Source organism: Hyaena hyaena, unplaced genomic scaffold, assembly GCF_003009895.1.
Source record: "Hyaena hyaena isolate Hyena2069 unplaced genomic scaffold, ASM300989v1 scaffold_1913, whole genome shotgun sequence".
Taxonomy (NCBI): Eukaryota; Metazoa; Chordata; class Mammalia; order Carnivora; family Hyaenidae; genus Hyaena; species Hyaena hyaena.
In genome coordinates, this window is record NW_024082549.1 from 9,508 (window position 1) to 23,223 (window position 13,716).

The 13,716-nt window shown below is 36.3% G+C and overlaps 1 protein-coding gene across 1 annotated transcript in view; it reads right to left on the reverse strand.

Moving 5' to 3' along the window:
• Positions 1–9,169: 9,169 nt before the first annotated feature.
• LOC120226943 (thyrotropin-releasing hormone-degrading ectoenzyme-like) overlaps positions 9,170–13,716 on the reverse strand; it is a gene marked incomplete at its 3' end in the record, with an annotated part of 110,300 nt that continues 105,753 nt past the window's right edge. The window contains exon 3 of the mRNA XM_039225114.1: positions 9,170–9,296. Coding sequence (XP_039081045.1) covers positions 9,170–9,296 — 127 coding nt within the window. The remainder of the gene's footprint in view (positions 9,297–13,716) is intronic.

The following is a 13,716-nucleotide window of genomic DNA, read 5'->3' on the forward strand; positions in this document are numbered from 1 at the left end:
TCAGAGTAGGAGCAATGGGCTTGATCCTCACAGGTCTTGCAGGACAAAGCAAAAGTCCTGGATTCTACTCTATAATTAATGGGAAGCCCTTGGAATATTTGAGTAAGACAGCAACAGCATCAGACAAGCCCAATATCCTTCATAAGAACCCAGTAAATTCAAATATGTCATGTTCTCACACCACGTGACCCAGGCAAGAAAGCATGGTGGCTGGAATGAGAGTAGCTGTGGGCATGGTGAGAAGTGATCAGATTCTGAATACGTGTAGAATATGGAACCAGAAAACCATCCATTGATGGTTTGGGCACGTAACATGAGAGAAAAAGATTATAATTCCAATCTTTTTTTACCTAACCAACTTTTTTTTTTTTTTGCGTAGTGCCATATACTTGCTTTATTTTTTTTTAATGTTTTTTATTTCTGAGAGAGAGAGAGACAGTGTGAGCAGGGGAGGGTCAGAGAAAAAGGGAGACACAGAATCAAAAACAGGCTCCAGGCTCTGAGCCAGCTGTCAGCACAGAGCCGGATGTGGGGCTCAAACCCACCAACCATGAGATCGTAACCTGAGCCAAAGCTGGGTGCTTAATCGACTGAGCCACCCAGGCACCCCTTTACTTAACCAACTTTTGAAGGAATAAAATTCCCCTTTCCTAAGTTACGAAAGATGATGAAAGGAACATGATAATGGTATAAAATTTGCAGCTCCAATGTGAACATATTAAGTTGAGATACTCATTAGGTATCCAAACGTAAATGTCAGATAGTCAGTAGAATGATGAAATTTGGAGTGGAGAAGATAACCGGGCTGGACCTGTAAATTTGGAAATCATTGGCATCAACAGGTAGTATTTAAAGCTATGAGGCTGGATGAAGTCATCAGCAACATAGATAGCAAAGAGAAAAGGTCCAAAATCTGAGTCAGGAGATATTCCAATATGATTCCGCTGGAAAGGGGACTAGAGGGAAAAAACAGATGTGGAAAGAATGGTCAGTTAGTTGGTAAAAACAAACAAACAAAAAACCCACAAAAAACCAGGAAAATGTGTTATCCTAAAAGACAAGAGAAAAATGTGTTTCAAGATGTTGGAGAGAACAACTGTCAGATACTGCTGACAGCTGAAGAGGAGAACTGAGAACTAGCCATTGGATTTAGCAATGTGGAGGCATTTTGAATCTGATGGGACCAGGTTTAGTACAGTGTTGAGGGCAAAAGCCTGAAGGAGAGGGCATCCAAGATGGGGGGAAAGAGAGAAATCAGAGTCATTATAGATGGAAACCATTTTCAAGCAGCTCAGTAAAAGGAAAGAAAGAATGGTGTAGTAGCTGGAGTGAGGGTGTGTGGGTGGAAAAAGTTGAGAGAAATAGCACCATAGGTTTAATGCTGATGGGGAAAGATCCAATAGAGAAAGTTGAAGATTCAGGAGCGAGAAGGGAAGACTGCTGAAATGATGTCCTGGAGCTGCTGAGGGAGGATGCACAAAGGAGGAGGTTTCCAATGCTGGTATGAGTCCATTGCCACCTGACCCATACCAACAGAAAAGAATGCAGAGTATACGGCATAAGGCATGGGCAATGACTACCTATGAAAACATTGGAAGGAGTTATTTCCTAACTTAATGACCAAGTTTTGAGAGCCAATACCTCTGTCAGAGAGTATACAACAATGCCCTAGAGGTCTCTTTATAAATATGCCCTGATCAAATTAAGCACTTTCTATAATTGCATCTATTTTCAGGATAAGCAATCTTTCACAACCCCTGATTAAATCAGTGAGAATGTACTTAGGAATAAATCCAAAGTTGTGAAGGTTTGAAATTCTTAAAACCGGGGTGCCTGGGTGGCTCAGTCGGTTAAGCGTCCAACTTCGGCTCAGGTCATGATCTCACAGTCCGTGGGTTCGAGCCCCACATCAGGCTCTGTGCTGACAGCTCAGAGCCTGGAGCCTGCTTCAGATTCTGTGTCTCCTTCTCTCTCTCTGCCCCTTGTCCACTCGCTCTCTGTCTCTGTATCTCAAAATAAAAAATAAAGGCATTACAAAAAACTGGGAAAGAAAAAGAAATAGGAGGGTCATACACAAACTGAACACCGAACAAGCTAGCAAAATAATAAAAAACATCTCCTCAACTAGATTTTAAGGTTCTAGTGGAAGAAAGCATTTATTGTCGTTGCTGACTACAATGTACATAGTAACTACTCAATAAATGCTTGTTGAATTAATTAGTTAATTCAGCTCTATAGTTAGTTTGTGTTGTATTAAATTCTCCACTCAGCAGACTGTGGTTTGCTAGTTTACAGCAGTAATAATCTCATGCATCATTCCCACTAAAATGCATTGTTTTCATTGATTTCTTTCTTCTTTACTGTTCTGTTTATTTCTCTCTTTTTTTGCACTGGTGATTAAATATCATAAACATTGAGTATCTATACATGTTTTATTTGTTAGTACAGTTTTGGAAGTATATAGTGTCTAATAGCTGCAAAATAGCTTAACAAGAACAATTAAGTGGCCATATTATGGAATAATTAATGAAGGGGAAAATGCTTGTTAAATTGTGTTAAAATAACTGTAATATATTGAAGTAACTGTGTCCATTTTAATAGGGTTTGGTGTTGTTTTACTACACATAGTTATCAGAGTGGGGATTAGGAATATTGAAAGAAATGATAACTGCCCTTTTGGTTTATGAACAGATCACCATATGAAGAGTTTTTCAGAAATAAATTAGCTTTATAAAATAGGGAGAGACTATATTATTTGATTCTAAAAAGGGGGTCAAGGATAGTCATTGGAGGAAACTAATTTCTCTATACTACCTGGTAAACCAGAAGGCAAAGTACTGCCTCATCTGCTCCCTTAACAATGTACTAGAACGTTACTCCACAGAGAGAGCCTTATATTAGTTTCCACCAGGAAACATATAATTAAATAGATCCAGTATAACATCAAATATTTTTAGGAATTCTGGTTGAAAAAAGCATCTTGAGAATAAACTGACATTATACATAATTAGACCAGATTTTATAAAGAGACTCCAGAGATTTTATTTTTAAAGCAGTATTACTTGAATCGACAAGACACATGTATAGTATTCAGTGTCTACCTAACCAAAAGCAAGGTTAGAAAAAAAAGTCATACTTTAAAAAAATGAAGTCTCAAATAATAACTCAAGTATTAGATGCAAAACTAAGATGGAAATAGTATTATATAATTATCATTTCAAGTTAGAAACAATAAATATATCCACAACTTAAAGAAAACTATTCAAGCTAGCTTCTTCTATTCATGAACTTCAATAGGACAATTTATCCTGTAAGTTTTCCCATAACTTATCTCATTATAGAAAAAAATAGACTCTATCAACACAATACATAAAGCCCATGGTATCCATGGGCTTTCCCTACTACACAGTTCTCAAAACGACATCTCACCCTTCTTTTCTACCTCCAACTAAATGTGTTTCTTTTTTCAGGTTTCAAGTAAATATAAAGCTTCTTTTTATGCGCATTTCATTTCTACAGCATTGTGCAATGATCCCACATTCTTAACTTAACATGGTACTATATTTTTGTCCTACAAAATTTTGGTGTTTGATTATATTCTGTATTGTGTGAGTCTCTAATCCATTAATTTCCGTAAATATTGTATTCTCTCCTCAACAAAACCACAATATCCTTGAGGCCAGAAATTCTTGTTACAAAATACCTGTGGCTCCTTCTACAATCACAGCAGGTAATGAATTCTTCATAAAAGCACAGTGTACTGAAAAGAAGCAATCAAACAAACTCCCTTACAAAAGTTATTGATTTACAAATTACAAAGTAGCAGCAAAAGGAAACTAAAAACCATCTGCCATAATTAATTGAAATATAAATAGGATGAATAACAAAATACTGTAATACAAATCTGAGACACTTTATCTGCCACCTAATTAACTTATAAAGCAGCTATGATGAAAAAATATTTAAAATATTAAAATACAGAGTGGGGGGATGGGTGAAATAAAAGATGGGAATGAATGCACCTGAAGTGATGAGCACTGAGTTATGTGTGAAAGTGCAGAATTACTACACTGTACATCAGAAACTAACATAACACTATGTTGACTAGAATGGAATTAAAATAAAAGAAAATGATGAAATATTCAAATTGATTTTCTAGTTGATGAAAATACTAGTTATAAAACATGTACTTCTTTAAGTTTTTAAGTCTCCAAATTTTCTACATGGATCATATATTACTTATAATATCAATAGGAAATTAACAAAAATATCTATTACATTATTCCTCTAGCAATCAGATTATCTAGTTTATTAAGGTGACCTATATTTAATTCTCTGAATCGGCAACATTTCTGGAAACTGTTTCAGCAGAATCTCAAGATTCTGGAGACAGACAACCTGGGTTTGAATTATAAATCCACTAATTCCTGCTGTGTGAACTGAATACATTACTTAGTCACTTAGTGCCTAAATTTCCTTACCTGGAAAAAGAAAATAACAGGTACTATCTCAAAAGGCTGTGAAAAAGATTAAATGGGTTAGAATGTACAAAGTCCTTAAGAGTGGCCAATATTTTATAAATACATATCCATTTGGTTTTGTAGCTGTGGTCAAGTTCTTGAGGTTAGAGGACAGATAACTTAATTCTTTATATGTCTACAAAAACTTTGTTGTAAAGTAAATCTCCTCTATGCCTCTGAGAGTTTTAGGGAAAATAGGACACACAGTTATAGCAAGGCTTCCTGTATTGTAACCTCTCATTACAACCTAATACCAAGAAAGAGGAAATCTCTACAAACTTCATACAATTAAATTTTCATTATCTAATGTAGAGATTTTAAAAACAAATCAGCATACAATGTACACTGGCTGGCTATGTGGTCTTAAAATGTTAAAGGAATATCTTTGTGCAACAAGGAGAATAAATTACTGTCCTAACAATAAGCATCAGAATTCCTCTTAGGGAACCATTCTGATAAACTACTTGGAGTGGAAACTCAAAGCCTTAGAGAGGAGCTAGTGTGAGATGATGCCACAGTGGAGAAAGTGAAACTATTCATCACTAGATATGAAAAATAACTTGGGTAGGGAGAAGATATCACAGGGTTTATGACAGAACAGCAAAGTGACTTTTAAGGAAAGGTCCAATATTATACCCTAGGGGTTTGTTGCATTTCATTTTGTTTTTTGCACTGTAACACCCTGGCACACACATGCACACATCACCTCCAAAGCTAAAGTACTGAGAGGTTAACTGGAGGAGAGTTTTCTTACTTGTTTTGATTTTTTATTTTCTAACGCAAATCAAAGAGAGGCAAGTTACATGTCTCTGTTGACATGGTTTGAGACAGGGACAGATCTGCAAGGTAAGGAGCTACCAGTTCACAGAAACAGCTTTTATCTAGAGGTGAGCAGTGTTAGATAGACAACAAATATTTCTCCCTTTCCCTCTATTTCCAGAACCTTTCCCACTGGGAATTTTCAGAAGTGCCAATCTGTGATCAACACTCTATCACTCCCACCTTGTTCTTATTCTCTTTTCTATTTGCTCTCATATTTGTGGTGAGCCCATCCAGCCTCATCACTGTCTATATCATATGCTGGCAAATAGATATCTGTAGCCAGATTACTCACCCAAACTTCATATTTATAAATTCAACTGCCTATCTGAATTCCTTTCAAGACATCAAGGTGCCACCTAAATGTTTAATAGACATATCAGTCTCAAAAATCATCCCCCTCCACAATTGTAAAACGCAATTCCATCCTGCTCAATCTTGGGCCCAAAAAAACCTTGGAGCTGTCTTGGTACCTCTCTCACACATCCCACATTTTATTCATCTGCAAATATTTTTGTTTCTGTTTTCAATATATATCCAGGATGGAACCACTTCCAACTACCTCATGGTTAACGTCTTAGTCCAAGCTATCATCATATTTTTCCTGAAATTTTCTGGAGCCTCTTAACTGTTTTTCATGCTCCACCCTTTCCCACTCATCAGGGTCTCAGCTTCAGCACTATTGACATTTGGAGCTAGTATCATTGTGGAGGCTGTTGTGTGCACAATAGGATGTTTAGCAGTACTACCCACTAAACACCAGTAGCACACACTCCACCACCACCCACCTTGAGTTGTGACAAACAAAATGTCTCCAGATATTGCCAAGTGCCTCAATCAATCCCTGATTAAGAACATTGGCCCTACAGTGTATTTTCTTTTTTTTTAATTTATTTATTTATTTATTTATTTCGAGATGGAGAGAGAATCCTTAGCTGGCTCTGCACTGTCAGCACACCATGATTCGAGGCCTGATCTCAGAAACCATGAGACCATGGCCGGAACTGAAATCAAAAGTCAGATGCTTAACCAACTGCACTACCCAGGCATCCCACCCTACAGTGTATTTTCAAACTAGGTGCACAGCTCACACGTTTACAGCAGAACCCAGATTATGTAATACTTCTGCTCAAAACTGACTAATACATTTCCATCTCACCCAGAAAACAAAAGAAAAAAGAAAAGAAAAGAAAAGAAAAAGCCAGAGTCCTTACCATGACCTGCTGGCTATACATCTGTTCCACATCCATAAATCCTTCCTTGACTTCATTTCCTATTTCACACCCATTTACTCTGTTTCAGTCATACTTACCTCTTGACTATTCCTGAAATATACCACCAAGCTCCCCTCTCAAGGTCTGGGAACTTTGTTTCCTCTGCCTCTATGCCTATATCCTTGTACCCCAATACCCATTTGGCTTGTTCCTTTACTCCCTTAAGGTCTTTGCTCAAAAGTCACATTCCAAACAAAGCCTTCTGTATTCACTCATTTTCAAATTTCAGCCCCCTTCCCATGCCTCATCTTCCCCCTACTCTTCTTTTCCCTCAATTCTAGCATTATTTTTAATGGCATTTATCTCCACCTGATATGCTACATGTGTTAATAATTGTTTTAATGTCTGTCTTTACCCAATAGGATGTAAGCCCCAGGAGAAAAGGAATTTTTGCCTTCTTTATTCACTGCTGTATCCCCACAGAAAAGTGTGTATAGGAAGCACTCAAAAAGTGTTTGTTAAATAAATAAGGAAAGGAAGAAAGGAGGGAGGGAAAGAAGGAAGGACAAAAGAATGGAAGGAAAGAAAGAAGTGGGGAGGGAGAGAGAAAAGCATCTTTGGTAGATCTGAAGAGCCAAGGCAGATGCAGCTGATATCTAGGACACATTCAGATGCACCATTAACAAAGACTGAGTTGGTTTCCATAGAATTTATTTAATCATTATATATAATGGAAACTAAGGATTTATCAAAATGCTTCCGTGCTTAGAAATTTTATATAGGGAGTTTTTAGAAAGCATCTGTATAAATCCATTAATACACAGATCTAAATATCTATAGATATATAAAATAAATAGAACTTTGAAAGGAATTTTATAAAGTGCCATGGGCTATGGTAACTCCCCTACATACATAAAGAGGAGTGTGCTGGGGTAAGTCAAATCATTCAATTATATACACCATAAGGAGTTTAATAAGTAATAGTAACAGTGAACAAAGCCCTTTTCTACCAGATGAAAGCCTGCATGGTTCAATTGTGAGTGAAAGAGAGGAACAGAAATGCTTCCTGCTGCAAGCTGACAGTTACATGGAACCCCCTGAAGTTATAAATTGAGTTCTTCTACTAATTACTGGTCTGAAGGGGACAAAGATCCACATTTTATTTCTCTTGCGGAACTTGCAACATAAGCACTTGTGAATTTTACATTAGGGTCAAGCTGGGAAGTTCCCAGCCGGTTTTACCTGGAGTAGAGGAAAGTGTCACCTCCCATGCAAATAAGGTCAGATAGTCCTTCCTGCCTTGGGTGCCTAGAGGGAGATGTGAGTGTAACAGATTCTAATAAGGAAGTTGATATAGAGGAGGGGAAAAGGAAAGAAGGAAAGAAAAACAAAACTAAATATAGATCCTGTTTGAAATAAAATTTTGTTTAGAAATTTGAAATAAAATCTTATGGATTCTAAGAGCACATCTTTCAGAAAGACTTCAGAATTTTGTAATATCATTCCTTAAAATTGTATGCCACACCAAATCAACTATTCCATCTACTTTCTAAACTACTCATTGTAAGACCAATAAAGCTACACAGCAGGCAGGTACTTTAATAAAATAGACCCAGTTCTCCAGAAAGAGGAACCTGTGGTTCAAATGCTAACACTTTTGATCAGGTAAGCACTTTATTTTTACCAATGAGCAATCACTTTTATGTGGATGCAGATCGAAATGTTCTTGAGAAGGAAAATAAAATGGGCAAGGGTTTGGGGGACAAAATACTGCTATGATGTAACATTTCAAAACAGGTTTTCTGAGAAGGAAAAATAACTACAGCATTTCTAATGGGTATACATACCCTTTCTAACTTCCTGGAAAGTCACAGTTCACTCCCCCGAAAAAGCAGTAGCTTCATTCGAATTTGGGTAACAAAATTCACTCATTTGTTCATTCAAAAAATAATCATTGAACATATTGTCTTTGTAAAAGGAAATAAGAATACTTGTGCTGAATGCTATCTTCATTATACAGTTTCTTTTCTCTTTTGTTTTTATTCTACTTACTATACCTGTACTGACATATGACTGGACAAAAATAATGTGAGGGATAATTAATACATTGAGGACCAATAGCTGAGAACTAGGAAAGAGAAAATAATCAATGAGTGTCTCATAAAATATTGAAGAGTTCTGGGAGTCATCAAGACTTAACTTGAAATCCCAGCTCTTCCACTTATTGGCTGCCTGGATGAAAGAAACATCCCCTGGATGTCAAGTCCCTCAGATAGAACATGTTCTATCAGTACCTACCCAGCTAGTAGCTGTGAGGATTAAATGAGATGCTGGCAAGCACCCCTCCACAGCGCATATTCAAAGAATTATAGCTACGTGGGTTATCTTTTGGAAAACTAAACTTACATAATGTCTTTCTTAATTCCTACGAGGACTTCTTGGCAAGACCTAAGAAACATTAGGTTTTATTTTACCTCTTCAGAAGCAATTAGTTTTCTCATGCTCATCTTCTCTAAAAATATAACTCTTGGAATTTTTACATCTCAAATAAATGCATGAAGAAAAATTTCCACCTTCAAGGATCCCTTCCAATAAAATAACCACAAAAATACTTACCTAGTTTTGGCAAGGAATAGGGGACTTTAAAGTAGTCTTCATAAAATTCTATTAGTCTCTTTGTTATATGGAGAGCATAGTCCCCAGATCCTCTTCTGATAGCATCAGGTCTTGCATATAATCGCACCTAATTAAAAAAATATATAAAAGTTACATTAGCCTTTGGTATTCAAATTCTATCTTCCCTGCATATATGAATCTGCACAAATCACTCTGAATGCTACAAAAATTAAATTGCATTCTTATTCATATATCAAAGCATGCTGCAGCTGAAAGAACCAAACTTGAACAATTAAAGCAACCAAGTTGAGCAAGTTACAATTTCCTCACTTTACAAGATGATATAGAGAAGATTTATACACCTTGCATCAAAATAAATATTCAAGTTATCACTTACATGTGCTTGCTAGAGATATGAAGGTATGGTGGATTAGTATAATGGTTCCTTGACTATGCTGTAAGTAGGCAGGATACGGTGGCTCCGCAGGAAAGAAAATTCATGGTTTGTTAAAGACACACTGCATCAAGCTTTGGAAGTATTACCAGGCTGAACAAAATATAATTTATGCTTCCTTCTTTTCTTTTGAAGCAACTGTCCTTATTCCCAATATGCAAAGTAGGAATAGCAAATTTTTCATGTACATAAATAATTGCCATTCTGGAAGGCTGTCTGCAACTGCTCCCAGCTTCAAAACCAGCTGAAGTGTTCCATATTTCTAACACAATTCGGATACTTAATATTGATTTTTAAATCAAGCATTGTATATTATCTAGTCCTTGGCCAAAAAGAAGCCTGAGGCAAATAACATAAAACTGAACAAAACTAACAATTGTACAGAAAAGGTTAAAATGAGATTAGTTTTCATAAAGATTTCATAAAGCCATCCAGCATCTTTCTTTCCAAAGGCTAAATCTATTTTTCACAGATGTGTCCCCTAATCCTCTTATCAATTCTGTGAATAAGAAATGTGCATTTTTGTGGAGCAGTAGAGAACACAGCAGCCTGAGAGTTGGGTGTTAGTCCCGTTCTGCCACTAAGCAAGTTGGGTGATATTGAACAAATTACTTAACCTCTTTCGGCCTCAAGTGTTCTCACTTATAAAACGAAGGTGTCGACCAAAGTGCTTTTGAGTTCTAAAACATTACTTCCAATCCCATTTTATAGATAAAGGAGTTTGTGTTCTTTTCAAATTACTAAAGAAAAAGGAAAATAAATGATTTACTGCGTATGTGGAAATGGATATGTATAGTCAACAGGAAGACAAAAGAAAGCTGTACTCGATCATATAAAAATTGATTTTACAATTAACTCTGTTATCCTCACTTAAGAAGACAACAGATGTATATAAACCAAAAGAGTAGAAAGTTAAAAAAAAATGCATCCTGACTTGATGTTAGAAAGACGTAATTCAGTAAGATATTTACTGAATTCAGTGACAGTTATTTACTGAAATAGTGAAACTACTTCTTAACCAATAACCAAATCAAATATCAAACTTAGTTCACAGTCACCTACAGTTTAGGTTGGCAGTAGTATAAAGCCAAAAACTCTCAGGAAGAACTGGCTACAGCAGCAGAGCTTAAGACTCTTATTAAAGAGATAGTGAATATGATTCCCTGACCCTGACATCAACTGATTGTAAACATGCACTGTCTTACATAAAGTTCCCAAGAAGCAAACCCTAAGGAAAGAGGGAGCATACAAGTAATTTACTAAGGAAGCATTCTTAGCAGAAACCTGTAAAAGAACAAGGCAAGTGAGACAAGGGAGGCTAATAAGGTGAGCAAAGGCGTGTGCAATTTGAGGTAAAGCCCTGGGTTCAGCCTGATCCCACAGGGGGCTCTAGAGTATAAATTGCACTTGGAAGTTTGCACTGCATTGAGGCATGATAGCTAGAACTCCATAGTCTTATACCTGTCATTGGATACTGGTTATTAAGGAGAAGGCATAAAATCCCAAGGACTTACTCTTGGAGCACCTAGGTCCAAAGATAGTCCTTCAGAAAAGATTTTATGTGTCAACTGTCAGGAGCAGAGCAATGAAGAGGGGGGGATACACACATCAAAAAGGAAAGGAGATCTGGTCTGTGCATAATCAACATCCACCACAGACAGTAATCATTCATTCCTGTAGTCATTCAATCCGTAAATATTTATTTGGCACCTATCTTGCACCAGGGTCTCGACAACGGATTTTTAACTTAGTGATGAAGAAGACATGTTTTCTAACCAGAGATGGTACAAAGCATTTTGAGGAAAAAAAAGCAATGAAGATGTAATACCCATCCTCAAAGATCTTCCCATGTATTGGGTAGGCTAGAGAATAACAACAGGTAATATAAATGCCATATGAATGGAAAACTAAAATAACAAATGTATTCTGAGGAAGAATAGATAGCTTTAAGAAGGTCAAGGTGAAGTAAATATTAATTCATGTTGAAACCATAACCAGGACCACTGCAAACTGATGCAGAAAAAGGTCACTGATTTTACTCCTACGAAGCATCACTGATTTGGGTAGAAATACAGGCATTCCTGTCAATCAACTCTACCAGTTAGTCAAGCTATCTGTAGATCCAGACAAGAGAAACACAATTAAATCAATTTGGTTGTCAAGACTTGATGGAAATAATCCAATCTAAGTGAGAAGATAAAACATACACAGGCTGAGCACAGTGACTACATTTGCTCATTCAAACATTTATTGCACACCTGCTGTGTGCCAGGTATTGTACTAAGGAATAGAATAATAAAAATTCTTATCACAAAATGAACAAGACATTTACACTCTTAAGAGTTTATACTACTCTTAAGAGGTCTATAATATGTGCAGACAAATCCACATAGAAATATAATGTAAGCAATGGGACAGTGTACCCTGACTCCCCCCATTGCAAATGATTAACTGACTAACCTCAAACACAAGACCCAGCACCACCCCCCAGCCCACATTCTTGCCTTTTCCAAAGCATCATGCCTGAACTTCTCTTTACTCCAATATCACCAATTTACTCCTCCATACTGGGTCATTTTCATTAGCAAATACTTTGTATCATTTACCACGTTTTCAAACAAAAATCTTTATTGAGCATAGTTTCTGCAGCTATGGTTTCCAGCAATATCCATTGAAAACGTTTTCCATATAGTTAGTATGAACATGTAAGTTAACATCCAAGCTAGAACACTTTTGAGAATGAAAACAGTACTGAGATAATAACTGTAAGTAGGGTGGTTACCTAGTTATGCTGCCTGCTTCTAATCTTTCTTGAATGTACTGCAATAAAGCTTTAATCTCCACCATATACCAACAGTATTCATCCCCACTATATACAAAATGTGTTCTCATTGAGACCACTAATAGCTTCAGAATGCCAGATTCAACAGTCAGATTCTAGTCTTCAACATGCTAAACCTATCAGCAGCATTTGACACAATCGTTTCCCTTCCTTGAACCATTTTCTTCCCTTGGCTTCCATCTTACTTTTCCTTCTATCTTGTTAACACTCCTTCTCAGCCTCCTCACTGATTCTGCCTCATCCTTATCCCTCTCATTACTTAATTTTGGAAAGTTAAAGTGTTAATCCACAGACATCTTCATTTTTTTGTTTATGTTCAATATCTTGATGGCAACACTAATCTCATGGTTATAAATATCATTTAGATGCTACAGTCCTAACCTGTAATTCCATAATTCCAGACTCATTGATCCAGCTGTCCACTGGACATCTGCACTCTGGATGCAAGGGAAATAAAAGCAAAAATAAACTACTGGAATTTCATCAAAATAAAAAGCTTCTGCACAAAGAAGGAAACAATCGACAAAACTAAAAGGCAACTGATGGAATGGGAGAAGATATGCACAAATGACATATATGACAGATTTGATAAAAGGTTAGTATCCAATATATGTAAAGAACTTATAAAACACAATATCCAAAAATGAATAATCCAATTTAAAAATAGGCAGAAGACACAGACATTTTTCCAAAGAAGACATGCAGATGGTTAACAGACACATGAAAGATGCTCAGTATCACTCATCACCAGGGAAATACAAATACAAACTACAATGAGATATCACCTCACACCTGTCAGAATGGCTAAAACCAACAACACAAGACATAATAGGTGTTGGCAAAGTTGTGGAGAAAGGGTAACCCTTTTACAATGTTGGTGGGAATGCAAACTAATGCAGCCACTCTAGAAAACACTATGTTTTCCTCAAAAAGTTAAATATAGAACTATCCAACTATCCAGCAATTGCACTACTAGGTATTTACCCAAAGAATCCAAAAATACTAGTTCAAGGGATACATGTATCCTGATGTTTATAGCATTATCTACAACATAGATATAGATATATAGTTATTATATATATCAAATGTATATAATAGAATATTAGCCATCAAAAAGAATGAAATTTTGCCATTTTCAATGACATGGATAGAACTAGAGAGTATAATGCTAAGTGAAATAAATCAGAGAAAGACAAATACCGTATGATTTCACTCTTATGTAGTTTTAAGAAACAAAATGAATAAGCAAAG